Here is a 16,385-nt window from a genome sequence, read left to right on the forward strand (position 1 = left end):
CACACACACATTCATATACACTTAAGTCATTTCATTTCATTTAGAAACAATCCGCTAATATACGAATATGTGTAAGTGATAGATAGATATTTATAATTTTTTTTTTTCTTTTGACAAATACCACGTCCGTTTTTATTTATCATCATCATCATCATCATCATCCGTTAAAGAGAGAGAAAAAAATATGTATTCAATTCAATGTGTCGATTACAAATGAAATTCATAAACTACGTGATCTAATTCTTAGTGGATAATGAATGAATGAATGAATGAATGAAAGATCAAGAGAATTTTCTTTTTGTCTTTTGCCATAAAATCATTTTCTCGTTATGAAAAAAAATTTGACTTGTTATTAACGATTATTATGAGGATGATGATGAATAATGGTATTTGTTTGAATGGAAAAAAAATATATAACACGTGCATATATTGTTTTCTTGAGAGAAACAGAAAGAGAGAGATTGTCTCTAATTTCGCATTTCAAATCAATTGAAAATTGATGATGATGATGATGTGTGGATTCATTTTTTTTACGAAATAAACTTTTTTTTTGATACTTGAATGAATGACATGACAAGGGATAATAACATTTTTTGATCAATTTGTTAAACGGGTTTTTTGTTGTTGTTGTTGTTGTTGTTAAATTATCTATTTATCAATTTGTCATGAAAAAAAAATTCAATTGATCCGGGCTATTATTGTGCGTGTGTATGTGTTTGAATCAATCAATCAATCAATCAATTTGTTTATTGGTTAGGTGTGATGATTAATTTTTCTTTACTTTATCCTTTTGGATTTTTTTTTTGCTTTTCTTTACTAAATTCATTGTCGCATTGTTTCTGATGTATTCATTAGTTATAGATTATCATCATCATCATCATCATTGAATTTGGCATTACAATTGAATTCATGTCTAGCTTGCTTGTATATATGGATATATGGATGACGCCACCACCACCACCTATTGATGAACGATATGATCTCTAGGATCGTTTTGTTTCGTTTTTGTTTTCGATTTATGGATCAAATCTGATGAAACAACATAGATTACATTGTCAAACAATCATTGATTGAATGAATGAATCAAAAAAAAAAAAAAAGAAAAAAGTTAAATTCCCATTGTTTTTTTCTTTGCCTCTCCAGAGAAATCAAAACACATATTCATGCTCATGGTCAACGTAAACACGTTTTGATCTGAATGAATGAATGATGGTGGTGGTGGTGGTGGTAATAGTGAATTTATCGTTATTCAAATTATTACTATAACAGTATATATACACAATATATCTGGATTTTTATATTTCTACTAATACTTTTACTTACTGGCTGAGTTTAGTCTAGTTTTTTTTCTGATTTAAAGATTTAGATTTTTTTTTTGTTCAATTCAAATATATCTGATGATCATGATGATGATGATGATGATGATGATGATTTAGGAATACATTTTATTCATTCATACAATCTCATATAGCATAGCAGTACTGTTCAATGTATGTATGTGATTGTGTTTTTGCTTGATTTCTGATTTACTGTAGCCTTGTCTTGTCTTGTCTTTGATCTTTGTCTTTTTTGTTTTTTTGATTGTTTCAAATGCAAGAAAAAAAAATGAATCCACCATTGTACTGTTGAATTTATACATACATATAGATATAGATTATTTATTTATATATAAATCTGATTATAAATTGATGGTGGAAAAAAAATGACGCTTCTTTTTTTGACGCAAACACACACTGATCATACACATTACATACTTGGATTTGAAATTGGTTTTGTTTTTTTTTGTTTTTGTTTTCAACCATTGCTTCTTCTTTGTGCGGCTGCTGCTGCTGCTGTGCGAATTTGTTTTTTTTTCTTTAATACAATGGATGGATTTATGGAAAAAGAGAAAGTGTTTTTATTTTTTTATTTATTGTTTCATCGGTTATTTCATCATCATCTCTCATCATACAATGTGGAGACACAATTTTTTAAAGATCTGATTTGTCTTCAGCTTCTTCCACCTTTTTTCTTTCTGTATTATCCGTTTTGTTGTTGTTGTTGTTTCATTTTCATTTTGTATTGTCGTTTTTTTGTGGCCTTCATCATCATCATCAGCATCATTATTTGATGATTATCACATTGAAACGTCTTTTTTTAATGTATCGAGATTCATTTTTAAATTTCTTTGTCCATATGCACATTCTGATAGTTGCATTAGATTGGATCGGTCGGTTGGTTGTATAATAAATGCGTTTACGGTTGTTGTTCATCTTGATCATCATCAAGATGATTCATATTTTTTTATTTGAATATAAATGATAAATTGGTTTTTTTTTTTTGGTAAATTGATGAAATAAAATTCATTAATTAATTAAAAAGTTTTTTTTGGGGCAATTTAGATGACAAAATAGTCAAAAAAAAAATGTGATCGATATAACACCGCAGATAGTTAACCACTTTAGTAGTTTTGTACAAACAAAAATACAATTTTTCCAACATTCACAACATTCTGTTGTGTTGTGCTTAATGGTTGTGGTCATATATTTATTTATTATCATATCATCCATATCACATTTCATATCATCATCATCATCAACAACATTTTCATTTGCTCGTTTAATTGACCAGAAATATCTTGATCTGAATATCTAAGAAAGCAAAGCAAAGCAAAAATTTCACTACAAATATTTTCATTTGTCACACCAATTGTATGTGTGCAAGTTTTTTTTCCATAATATACTTCAACAATTGTTGATGATCATGATGATTGAGAGAGATGTTCAACATTAGATTTCATTACCTATTTTTTTCCATTTCTTTTTCTGCTTTTGTTTTTTGTTGTTGTTGTTGTAGTTGTTGTTGTTTGATTCAATCTCATCATCATCATCACATATGGTTATCTAGATTTTTCATTTTTTTTCTTCTCATTCTCACTATCTATCTATCGATATTGTTGTATTTTCTTCTATTTCGATGACAATACTGTTTTGTGTTGTTCCATACAGACACACACCTTTTTCTTTTTTTTTGTTGTTGTTGTGTTCCGATTCATCACCAATATGAGTGAGGTTACCACAGGTTATCTTGATAACATGATATACTTATTTTTTTTTCTTGACAAGGCGAGGCCAATACATAGTTTGCAAATCATAGATGGCTATTGTTATTCTAAATTGAAGAATTATCCAAGATTACCGATGAAGATGATTATCAAATGTGTGTGTGTGTGTGTGTGTCTGTGTTTATCGATCATTTTTCGATGGAAAATGAAAAAGTGAAACAAAAGTTTTGATTGATTGGTGATAATAGATTGATTGCCCATGTGATGTATGTGTGTGATGTGATAATCTAGATTGATGAAATTTATATATTGAAATTATTGTTATATATCACCTGTTGATCTGACAAATATGGTTTTTTTGTTTTTTGGTTTCTTTCCTGTTCCTGTTGATTTAATAATGATGATAACGTTTTCGTTTATTTAGGTATAAGGGTGTTTACTCTATTAAATTTAATAGATTAATTCACCTGAATGACTGTGTTTTTTGATGTGATTTTTTGATTTTTTTTCCTACCGTGTGTGTGTGTGTTACCTTTACCATAATGATAATGAAGTAAATTGCACACCGCCGCCACATTTGTACTATTTATTTGCCCCGATGGTTTAGATTAGATTTCGTTTATAATTTTTTCTGGCATTTTTTTTCCATCATCATTCAAATTATTTTGTTTTCTATTTTTTTTTTTTTTTTTTGAATGATTTTATTCATTATTGAGAAAACAACGTCGTCTACATTTACATATATATTATGAATACGGATTCTTATTTGTTTATTCGTTATGGAAAATTTTTTTTTGTTTTGTTTCATTCACTATCCATTTAGTCCATGTCTAATCAACATTCATTCAAAAATTCAATTGTGATCTGTGTGTGTGTGTGTGTGTTTGTATTTGATATGCCGGTATTTTTTATTTTTTGGTTCGGTATTGTCTTTACTGATGATTCACTTTTGATGTAACTGTGATGTTTTTCTTTTTTGTGTCGATTGCGTGATTTTTTTTTATCATGAATACTTTGATTATCAACAATTTAATTTTGATTGATCAATTTTCTTTTCTTTTTCTTTTGCTCATTTATTCATGCATGTGGTATGTGGTTTTTTTTCTATGTGTGACAATTTGTCAATATATTAATTTGATTGATTATCGTTTATTGATTGATTGATTGATTGAATTGAATTGAACAATAACGATCAACGAATAATGCTGATGATGATGGTGCCGGCAATGTGATAATGAAGTTGTTGAAACAATAATATATGAAAGGTATAATTTATTCATAATCATTTTTTTTTCTATCTTTTTGTTGTTGTTGTGGTTGTTTCTTTATAACAATCACGATTTATATCTCGGTTTTTTTTTGTTCAAATCAAAAAAAAAAAATTTTTTTTTTTGTTTTTGACATTTATAATTCCTCTATGAATATATTAAAATATATGATCGATGTGTTTAGTGGTGTAATGTTGTTTAATAATTACTTGTTTGATGCGGATTTTCAGATTTATTTCTTCTGTTTCATAAATTCAAAATACGAATTTCGATCGATAATATTTATTTGATTCGACAAAATTGTTTTTTACTCTCTCTTCTATTTCTCCATGTCATTGAACAACGATTTGTTGTTGTGGATTGATGTTTGTACGATTGATTTACGATTATTGTCAAAATTGATAATGTCATTGTTTGTTGTTTATTAGGATGCAAAGACATAGAGATAGACAATTCATTCATAACTAATGATGATGATGATGATGATGATGATCAACAGGTCGATTTATCCATTATTACTATTATTATATTATTATTAAGTAGATTGATTGTATTTTTGATTTATTTTTTTTTCGTTGAAAAAAAATAAAATTTTCATTTTTTTTGCCATTTCCCTTTAAATAAAATAATATATTTGCTTTTATGCAATTTTTTTTTGTTTTGTTTATATATGTCCTGTTATGTGTATTTTTGTGTGTTTAAAGATTTCATTTGATTTGATTGTTCCATATGAAAATGAAATGAAATGGAATGGAATGAAAAAAAACCTTGATAAGATTTGATCCATCAATCTGTTGCTGCTGCTGCTGATGCTATAAACGCCATCAATTGTCTTTCAATTGTTTAATCTTTCGATGAATGAATGAATGAATTGGATGGAAGAAAATTTTGTTTTTTTTCCATTTTTTTTATGCTATTTTTTTCTAGTCTGATTCATTCACACAATGTGTGTGTGTGTGTGGATGAGGTTTTCATGGTCATTGTGTTTTTATGTATGGTGCATATATACGATATATAATACAAATATGGTCGCAAAAGATAATTGTCCATGATGATGATAATGATTCAGGATTTCTTCTTTGATGATGTGGTCTTTTTGTTTTTTTTTTTTTTGGAACAACTGCCTGCCATTAAATGTAATGTAATAAATTTTATTGTCTGTATTTGGTTTTCTAGTTCAAGTTCGAACATTAAAATTGCCTGTTCCGTGTATTTGTGTGTATGATGAACCACACCAAACACATTATTATTATTGATGATTGTGTGTGTGTGTGTGTGTTTGTTATCTATTTGAATGAATGAATGAATGATTTATCCAATCAATCAATCCATCAAATCAAGCTAGGGAAAAGAAAAATTCTTAATTTTCATTTCGTTTTTTTTTGGCGCGTATTTTTCAATTTTTAATTTTCTTCTAGGCGCCGGCGCCTATTTGATTTGTTGTTGTTTTATTAATTCCATCATAATAAAAAAAATAGCTACTTTAATTCATTGACTTTTTTTCTCTCTTTAGTTTATTTCAATTAAGTGTATGATTTGGATACATTTGATGACGCCACACACACACACATGTGTTTTGTACGTTTTTTTTTTTACTTTTCAATTTGATGTGTTTGTTTTTCTGTTTTTGTCGTCTGTGTGTGTATTTGTGTGTGTATGGTGCGTGTCTAGTTGTTTTTTTTTCCTATTTTTTTTTGTTTATTTAACGAAGACGATGTGACGGTTACGATAATGATGATGATGATGATGTTTGCTGCCACTTTTTGTGAGTGTGAGTGTGTGTGTGTTTGTCTATAATATCTGTATCTTAAATATTTTAATTTCAGTGTTTGGCACTTTGTTCAAATTGGTTTTTTTTACCCCTTAAAAAAATGTTTAATTTATTAAGATTTTCGGTTACAATACAATACAATCAACCATTGAAAAGCAAACAGAATCTATAGAAGACATAATACCGGCATTTTGGTTAATTGGAATGAAAAATTTTTTCACCATCAAGTGTCACTGTTGTAGCTATTATTATTCTAATCATCATCATCATCCATTTATAATTCTTGTGTTTCTCGTCATTTAATTTGATTTCCATTTTATTGAATTAGCTTGAAAAAAACACCAACATCGACAACAATCAAGATTCTGTCAAAAAAAAAAGAAGAAGGTACAAGAATCTTGTGTGGAATTGGTTTTTTCTTTTTTCTTTTACCATTTCACTTGTGTATACCCATAGGTTGCTGACAGCGAACGAAAAAAAAAATCTTGTTAGCACATCATGTGTGTGTGTAGCGAATGAAAAAATTTCATTCGCTACTTTTGTTTGAGTATGGCAATTTTGTATCGAAATTTTTTTTTTGTTTTTTTTTATTTTTTTTCAAACTGAAAATTCATTGACTTGTGTGTGTGTGTGTGTGTATGTTTCGCATTCGTTCTTTTGCCATTTGTTGAATATGTGCTTCTTTGTTTTGTTTGTTTGTTTTTTTTTCTGCCAAATCTTTTTTTTTCTGAATCGATTCTTTTTGTTGTTGTTATTGTTGTTATTTACATGATTTTTATATTCAACTCGGAAGGCTATATTATCGATCTGTTTGCTGTTGTTGCTGCTGCTGCTGCTGTGCATCATGATTTTTTTTCTGATATCGAATATTTGAATACAAGAAGATGAAAAAAAATTGATTAGTTACTTTTCGTTCCTCTAATTTTGAATATCGCGATTCGTTCATCATCAGTATCGATGTGTGTGTGTGTGTGTGTGTGTGTGTGTGTGTGTGTGTGTGTGTGTTTATCACCTAATCATTTGGCCTTTTTTTCATTCGATTTGATTATTTGATAAATTGTTTGTGTGTGTGTGTGAAATTTGAGATTAGAATTAGTTCAAAGATTCAAAATCATTTTTCAAATTGAATGTGCTAACTAGATATATGTCTGTGTGTGTGTTTTTATTTTCTTCTACAATATCATTTCATTTTTTTTGTATAGAAATTTTTTTTTTATATTTAATGATCTGACAATCATCACGTCTTGTCCACGATGTATCACACAGTATGTGTGTGTGTGTGTGTGTTCTAAACTTAAAAGATAATTCTTGTTGATCATTGATGATGATGATGATGTACATTGAAAGATGATAGATATCAAGTAATCAAAAGAAAAAAAAAGTTTGTTATCAGTTTGAATGTTGTGTGTTTGAAAGAAATAAAGAAAAGAAAGATTATCATTAAAGTTCTTTTGTCACTAAAATACAAAAAAAAAAATGAGAAAGATAGATAAAGAAAAAAAACCAACCATGTCTATACACACTACATATATATTCATAATCTATCCGGTATCTGTATGTCTAATCTATCTATCTATCCATCCATCCATCCATCCATTGGTCTTTGACTTTGACTTTTTTTGTTGTTGTTGTTTCTGTGTGTGTGTGTGTGTATGTGTTATCGATTGTAGTTATGAGAAGTTTATTTTATTAAGATCAAACATTGATGGTTATTTTTTTTATTGATTTTTTTTGTTGCAATTGGAATTCTTCCGATTGTGTTTGTGTGTGAATCGATTAATGATGATGATGATGATTTAATTTTCCAGAAAATTTTTAAATTTTAATGTTTTTTTTTCATCTTTGTTTTTCATTATCTTTTCTTGTTGTGTTCTGGTTTTTTGTTTTGTTTTGTTTGATATCAGCCAAGTGTATGTGTGTGTGTGATATTTGGTAAAAATTTTTGCCTGCTTTCAACATGTGTGTGTGTGTGTGTGTGTGTGTGATTGTATGCAAGTGATGTGCAAAGATAATAATCAAAATATATATGAAAAAAAAAATTGAAAGAAAGAAAAATGATCATCAAAACTGAAACCAGAACGATGATGAAGAAATAAAAAAAAACGAACGAATAAAAAACTGAAAATGGGCAAAAAAAAATCTATCTAATCTTGTTGCCAAGACCTAAAGTTGCTTAATCTATTTTGTTGTCTGTATGTGTGTGTGTGCGTGTTTTTTTAGTTTGTATTTTCGGGTTTTTTTTCCCGTTCTTTCATCAGTGAAAATGCAAAAAAAAATGAATATATAATAACAATCTTTTGCCCTGATGGAATTTTGACTGATTATATTCATATTCAGAAATAAAATAAAAAAAAATAAAAAAAAATACAAAAATACAAAAAGATAAATTCGAGAAGATACAACCATCGCACACACACACACACACACAAATGATTGTAAGTGCATTTATTTCAATTCAATTTTATAGTTATCGAAAAAATCTGGCCAAAAAAACAAAACAAAAAAAAGTTTTGACTTTCATCGACACTCTTATGAAAGAATATTCCATATTTATATTTAATAATAATGTTATTTATTCTATATTTATCTCCACATGGATGTTTCTCTCAGTTTCTCTTTCTCCCCACCACCATTACCACAATATCTTTATCTATCTATTTTCGTTGTGCGATAATGATCTTTGATGTTTGGTTTTCTATTCGTCACAACTTTCAAAGAAAAAAAAAACAATTAGATTCTATGAATTTCCTTTTTTTATGAATTTTATTCTTGTTTTGTTTTACGTCAAACGTTTTTGCCGCAGTCATGTGTGTGATGACGTTTGTGTAACGTAGATTATGAAAACCTCCGTTATATGTAGTTCAGAATGTTTGACAATGTACTGAAACAAATTCTTTGGTTCTTGATTTTTTTGTTGTTGTTGTTGTTGTTTTAATTTTGATTCAATTTCTTTGGGTTTTTTTTTGTTTGTTAACAATCTCATTTGTTGATAAAATTGTTTATCGCCAAATTCGGTTTATTAGTCTAAAGATCTTCAAAAATGGTGTGTATGTGTGGAGAAAATTTTATCATTTTATCATCATAATTTGTATATTTTTTTCATTATATGATATATATGAATATATATATAGAAATGATGCAATTCATAGGCCAATCTTTTTTTATTTTCATTCCCAATTTAAAATCAAAGCAATTGAATTGGAAAAAAATTGATCGAATCTCTCATTCACTCTATATTCGAAAACAAAATAAAGAAAAAAAAATTTCTTTTTCCATGTGTGTGTGTTCGATATTTAGCGCTCATTGACAACAACAACAATAAATCTTTTATATGATAATCTTATCGGTTAGTTCTTTACTATTACCAATGACCTGTCTTCATCATAATCATCATCGTTGTGAGTATGTGTGTATGGTGAACCAGAGTCGAAACGCAAAACAGATCTATGATTTGGTTTTTTTTACGAGCCAAGCATTGAATATATTTTCGTGGTTTTTTTTTGGTTTTAAACAGTTTGAATTTGAAATAAAAAAAAATTCGATAGATAATCAAAGAGTGTGAGGAGTAAAGAACGAGAGGAGAAAAAAAAATCAAGCTTAGTAACAGGACCAGAACTTTGGCCTTTACTGTTGCTGCTGCTGTTGTTGTTGTATATTTTTTTTTCTTCGTGCGACTACAACAACAACGACGATGACAAATCATCATCATCATCATCATCAGTTAAAAAAAATGAAGATGAAACATTTTGTTTGCTTGGCGTGTGTGTGTGTGTGTGTGTGTATGATCATCCAATTTGGTAATTGATGAAATGTATTTTTTTTTTGTTCTTGTCGGTATTGGTTATCGGACTTTCTTGTGTGTGTGTGTGTGTGGTTACTTGATCGATCAATCGATGATGATTATGATGATGATGATGGTGATGATGATATCAATCGATCGAGATATATACATTTGGGGAGTGGTGATGGATATAAAAAAAAAAATTTCTTGCTTGCTTGCTTGCTATTTGGTTGGATGGCCATATTTTTTTTATCATTTTTTTTCTGATATTTAGATTATCAAATCGGAAATTGATTTTTTTTTTAGTGTTGTGTTTATGAATAGTGGAAAGAAATTCAAGATTAAATTTGGATATATATGAAAATTTTTTTTTTCTCTCTCCGGATGATGGACAGATCAATTGGGAGGGGTTGGAAAGACGCACCCACAATCACCACCACCACCACCCACACTTTAGATCTTGATTCATTCAATTGGACTTTGAGAAAAAAAAATCAAAATTTCTTTGAATTGATCTCTTTTTTTTCTATTTATTGAAAAAATCCAATTCATTGATATATTTGTTTGACATAGGAAAAGTTTCTCTTTTCCACATTTTATAGATGATTGTCATGATAACACCATATGTGTAAAGCATAAAGAAAACAAAACAAAACAAAACAAAATTTCTTTTCATCTTAATAAGATAAAATTCCTGTAGATAGGAGAAAAATTTTGTGTATAACAGTGAATAATTTTTGTCTTATAATAATGTTAAGAAAATGTGAAAAAAATGATATCCGATTAGATCACTTGTATAGATATTAATCATTTCATTTCTTAGAAGATAAAATTATATTTGTCTCTCTGTCTATGTCTGTGTGTGTGTGTGTGTGTGTGTGTGTGTGTGTGTGTGTGTGTGTATAATGCTTATCTAATTTTTATTAGATAGTCAATGTTTTTTTTTTGATATAAATCCTTTGTATTTGTTTGTTGTTGTTGTTGTTGTTGTTTGGTGGTGGTGGTGGTAGAGGAGAAGATGATCATTTATGAGATGTTTTTTTTTTCGTACTGCTTTCATTGTATATATTTACACTAAAATCAAAATATGATTGTTTTCGATTGTCCTAAATATATTTTGTCTAATAAAAATTTTTTCTTTTTTTTTTATCTTTTTTTTTACAAATTCAATATATTTATATATATAGGAATGTGATTTGTCACAAACTAATAATAAGAATTCAAACACAGTGAACAATATTGCTGGTGAATCAATAACAGAAACTACTGAATCGGAACAAGAAATAGAACAACAACAGAAACTAAAACAACAGCAACAGCAACAACAACAACAACAAGATGAGATTCAATTATTATATTCAGCATCATATGATTGTTTAGATAATTTTCCAATCGGTTGTGGTACACATCCTGAATTAGATTATACAAGTCATTATTCATTTCTAGATGATGTTGCCGATCAACAGGATGATGAAATTGATGACCTGTTGACATTGATTAATCCTGAATGTATATTAACCGAAGAGGAAGAGAATCGTATTGCCGAAGAAACAAGAATTAAACGAAAATGTATTGCTGAAATTGTAATTGGTGAACAACATTGTGAAAAGAATAAAAGAAATCCAACTTATGAACAACAATTAAAAGTGAATAATCAAAAAAACCAGCCATTTAATCCATTTGAACAATTTGGCTCAAAATCATCTAATATTCAGGTAATAACACCGTCATCGATTGTTGTGAAAGATGAATATTCAAAAAATTCGTCATCTAAACCAAGTCCATCTGTGACAACATTAAAAACTGTACCGATAACAACAACAGCAGTAACAGCAACAACGACAACTTCGTTATCGTCCACTAACAGTGACATCGTTCAATATAATAATAATAATAATCATAATCATAGTAATCGATCCTTGTTATCAATATCTCAATCCTCCTCTACTTCTTCGACAACTAGTGGCAATCATCATCTTCATTATCATCAGCCACCACAACCACAATCAAATAAAAACTCACTGACTCAACAATTATCTTCGTCTTTGTCGTCAACGTCGTGCACAACATTTTCTAATGATAGTGTCTCAGTTGCTGTTTCGTCGAACAATACGATTGAAGAAAAAAAAGAAGAAGAAGGTTCAACTTTGATCCAATCGCAGTCGATATTTACACCATCATCATCCATATCGTCGCCAACAACATCATCATCGTCATTGTCAGTGTCGTCTAGTTGCGTTGTAAAAATCATCGACCAACCGTCACCTAACGCTCCGTTAGGAATTTCTGCATCAAATTTAAATAATAAAAAATTTGCTCTAGTTCCTGTTTCAACAACAACCACAACCGGAACAACAAAACCATCCGTCATATCGATTTTACCTGATTTGGATAATAAATTACAGAGTGTATCGATTGTAGCCAATAATTCTCATACACAACGATCAATTATAAATAGATTAACACCAAATTCGCTTATTCATCAGTCTCAATCTTCAACCATAGCCGTTAATTCGAGCTGTTCACAACCGTCGACATTTTCATCATCAACATCGACAGTTGACACGAAAATCACATCGACGACCAATATTTCATCACCTTTAACATCATCATCGTCATCATCATCATCAACATCAACAACAACAACAACAACAACAACAACATCCGGAACTGGCATTAAAACACATCCATTTGTAATCAAATACCGTAAACCTAATGGTACGATGGCCACAACTTTAGCATTGATGCTTGGTAGTAAATCTGATTCTACAAGTGGTACTAGTCCTACGTCTGGTAATCAAAACACATCAAAACAAATGAATCATACACAGAACAAATCACAAGGTGTTGATTTAACCACTATGTTCAACACTGCCGTACTAGCCGGATCATTAAATCATTCCATATTGGAAAGTGAAAGTGGAGATAATGGCAATACATTTATTGAAAATGCTGCTGCTGATGCCGACCGATATGTACGGGAAACAATAGAGCCATCATCATTATCGTCAACAGCATTTACCAATCAACGTGTCCAACAGATGGCGATACCTCCATATCTATCAAATGTATCAATAGGAAAAACCGGAAATGCCGCCGGTATAGAATATCCACAAGTAAGAGATTTATCACGTCCATTATCACCAAATTCGGCGAGTGCATTTTTTGCTGCCGCTGCTGCTGTTTCCGAGATTGATGCCATCAAATTTGAACGTGAATGTGTAAATTGCGGTACACAAAGTACAAGCCAATGGAGAACAAATGGAAATGGACATTATCTATGTAATGCTTGTGGATTATATAAGAAATATAATGGTGAAGATAGACCACCGGCCAGTATTCAACAACCTCGTAAAAGAACCGTAAGTATCGTTTATAGATTTTTAATAAAAAAAAATTGAAAGAAAGAAAAAAATTCTATTATTTCATCATATTTGAAAGAAGAATTGATGTTTTTGACACATTCTTTAATGATTCGGGTAACAGAAATTATGATTATGATGATTATGATTATTGGAAAAAAAGTGAAACCATCAAACAAACAAAAAAAAATGGCGTATAGGAAAAAGTTTTTCAACTTTGATGAACGCGAGCTCGTTGTTCCTAAAAATAGCCTGATTTTTTTTCTGTTTTGTTTCGGTATTAGATAGATAAAGTTTATGAGAACACACATCATTTTTTTTTCTTCAAAAGCAGACCAGAATATACGAATGAAAAAAAAGATGAATATTTTTGAACAAAAAGAGATTAGAGCTTTACTCTATTTTATTATAAACGAAAAATATACAAGTGAAATAGCACACAAGTTGTTGCATTTGATGTTATGTTTAAAAAAAACCGTATATTGTAAACAAAAAATCCAGGCTTATGTCTTGATTTTGTTTTCATCGTCATCATCATCATCATCATCTTTTTGTTGCAACCAAAATGATATCGTCGTTTGGATAAATGGTGCCGTCATTTTTAAGCATTAGATTTTAGTTTAGTTCGTCAACATTGGAAAAAAGGCAACAAATCTTTCAATGCTCCATCAAACCGAAAACCCATAAACACAAACAAAATATAGCCACCACCATGATGCATTTGTTCTTTTCATTTTGTTCACTGGAAAGCAATAATAATATTATTTGCCAGATAATAGCAAATTTTTTGAAGGAATGTTCTGTACTTCTTGTCTAAAATTGTATTATATATATGTTTTTGTTTAGTTGATTTCTTCGTCGTCTTCTTAAATGATCTCTGTATGATTTTCGATCGCTTGATCGCTGGCTCTATACATGTTCTGTGTGTGTGTGTGTGTGTGTGTTGTGCTTGTTGAAAAGATAGATAGGCAGTTCGATCTTTCAAAATAGTTAGTTATATGGGGGGCAATGGAAAAAAAGTTGATATCATTTGCCAACACTCTATGATGATGATGATAGTGATGAAGAACAAAAAAGCAACAAGAACTTCGATCGATTCTTGTATATATATGTGTGTGATTATCATTGGAATGTGTGCAATAGAATTTATTCCGTTATTTTAATACGCCGTTAGATTGGAATATCAACAAAATTTGTTCATTTTGATTTTTTTTTTCTTGATGCTTGTCTCAGAAATTAAATTAAATTCGTTCCTTATTCATTCAAACAACGACTAATTCATTTATTTTATTGTAAAAAATTTTTTTCTTTCTTCCATGGAAAATCAATCCTCATCAATACCATGTTCATGGTCATCGATATCGAAATTAAAATCAACCGGAAATGTTGTTACGAAAAATGTTAATCTTAATCTTAATGTTGAAACAAAATTGAAGAATCAACAACCGAAACAATGTTCGAATTGTGGGACGTTAACATCATCAATGTGGCGTCGTACAGCCAATAAACAAGTGGCCTGTAATGCTTGTGGCCTTTATTATAAACTTTATGGTGTCAATCGTCCAGTCGAGATGCGTAAAGATATTGTCTATCCACGAAATCGTTATTCAAAATTAACTGGTAATTCAAAGACTGGTAATAAAAATTCTGCTATCACTATCGGCAATGTTGGTGGTACTTCTATGCTGAAATCATCATCACCATTTCATCAAACCGTCAATGGCCATCATCCTAATTATTCAATGCTTAAACATCCGAATAATTTTGTAGGCAATCTTCAACAATTTAATCAGACTAAATTGCAAACAGAAATGCAACAGAATCCTAAAGTTTTCATGATCTCTGGCGGTAATAATAATGAAAATGAAAATTCAAACAAAAACAGTCATTCATCCGATCAGCCAATCTCTCTGATCAACAAACAACAACAACCTAGTGCCTTTCATAATCATTCACCATCAATTGTTGATAATCATAATAAAAGTGTCGATAGTCCAACTAATGTCATAAACTCGATGGTTAAACAAATATCAAACGCACAAAATTTGATCAAATCATCGAATAATTTAGCTGATGTGAAATCAGATGATTCATCTGATACAATTCATCATCAAAATTATGGTGATAATTCTCAGCATGATGATGATCCATCATCATCTATTGAACCACCATCTCAACCTCAGATCAAATCCGAACAAAATAGCGATGATGATGATGATGATGTTGATGAACAAGAATTGACAATCAGCGATGAACAATCTGGAGAAATTGCATCATCACATCTTGACAATAACAACGGTCATTCCAATGATGATAATAGTGATAATGTAAGTTTTTAAAATATATTCCGAATTAATTTAGCATTAATAATGAAATTATTGTTGTTTTTTTCTGAACAGAATCATCAAAATCTTACTGCGTTAGCGCCGTTTCAACGGTTATTTGAATTGTCAGCAATGAATGCCAACAATCCTGTTGCTGCCCAAACACAAACAGCTTTGATGTCAGCAATTCTTCAATCCGGATCGTTTCCATTAGATCCCACCTCTTTACAATCAATGTTCTGTAATCCAGCTTTAGCAGCCATGTTACAAGCATTTAATTTGAATGGATTATTGAATCAAACGAACCAATCGAATGGTGATACAAATGTGAATATTGTAGGCAATAAAAATGGTGAAAGTGATGATTGTTCTTCATCGAATGGTCATAAATCACCGACCGATCATACACAACATGAATGTGCTAATTGTGGTGCATTGGGCAGTATGACTCAATTGAAACGTTATGGATCATTATCTCATTATCTTTGTGGTCGATGTGCTAATCAAAGAAAATCTTCCGATTCAACAAACAGTTCTCATTCAGGGCGAAAGGTTAGTCTCAATCATATTCTAATCAAAAATTAATTTTTTTTCATCCATTCTTTTCAGCAGTCGAAACCTCGCGATGTTCAATGCACTAATTGTGGTGTTACACAATCTAGTGAATGGCGGCGAAATGTTCGTGGTGAGATTGTTTGTAATGCTTGTGGCCTTTATTATAAACTACATAATCGTGATCGACCGATACATATGCGTAGAGATTTTATTGCCCACCGTAAACGTACACCAAATGTAAGTTTTTTAAACTATTCATTACCTATCATTCAATATTGATT

At 29.9% G+C, this 16,385-nt stretch overlaps 1 protein-coding gene across 3 annotated transcripts in view; it reads left to right on the forward strand.

Moving 5' to 3' along the window:
• Positions 1 to 16,385, forward strand: part of LOC124492561 (uncharacterized) — a 41,387-nt gene that overhangs the window by 23,501 nt on the left and 1,501 nt on the right. The window contains exons 1-5 of one of the 3 annotated variants that reach the window (XM_075735365.1): positions 10,842 to 10,924; positions 11,051 to 13,225; positions 14,662 to 15,552; positions 15,625 to 16,101; positions 16,159 to 16,341. In XM_075735365.1, the coding sequence (XP_075591480.1) occupies positions 10,892 to 10,924; positions 11,051 to 13,225; positions 14,662 to 15,552; positions 15,625 to 16,101; positions 16,159 to 16,341 (3,759 nt within the window). In that variant the 5' untranslated portion in view covers positions 10,842 to 10,891. Of the gene's footprint in view, positions 1 to 10,841; positions 10,925 to 11,050; positions 13,226 to 14,661; positions 15,553 to 15,624; positions 16,102 to 16,158; positions 16,342 to 16,385 lie in introns of those variants that run through there. The other 2 variants (XM_047055482.2, XM_047055483.2) reach the window with 2 other exon arrangements.

This window comes from Dermatophagoides farinae, chromosome 1 (genome assembly GCF_024713945.1).
Source record: "Dermatophagoides farinae isolate YC_2012a chromosome 1, ASM2471394v1, whole genome shotgun sequence".
NCBI classification, from domain to species: domain Eukaryota; kingdom Metazoa; phylum Arthropoda; class Arachnida; order Sarcoptiformes; family Pyroglyphidae; genus Dermatophagoides; species Dermatophagoides farinae.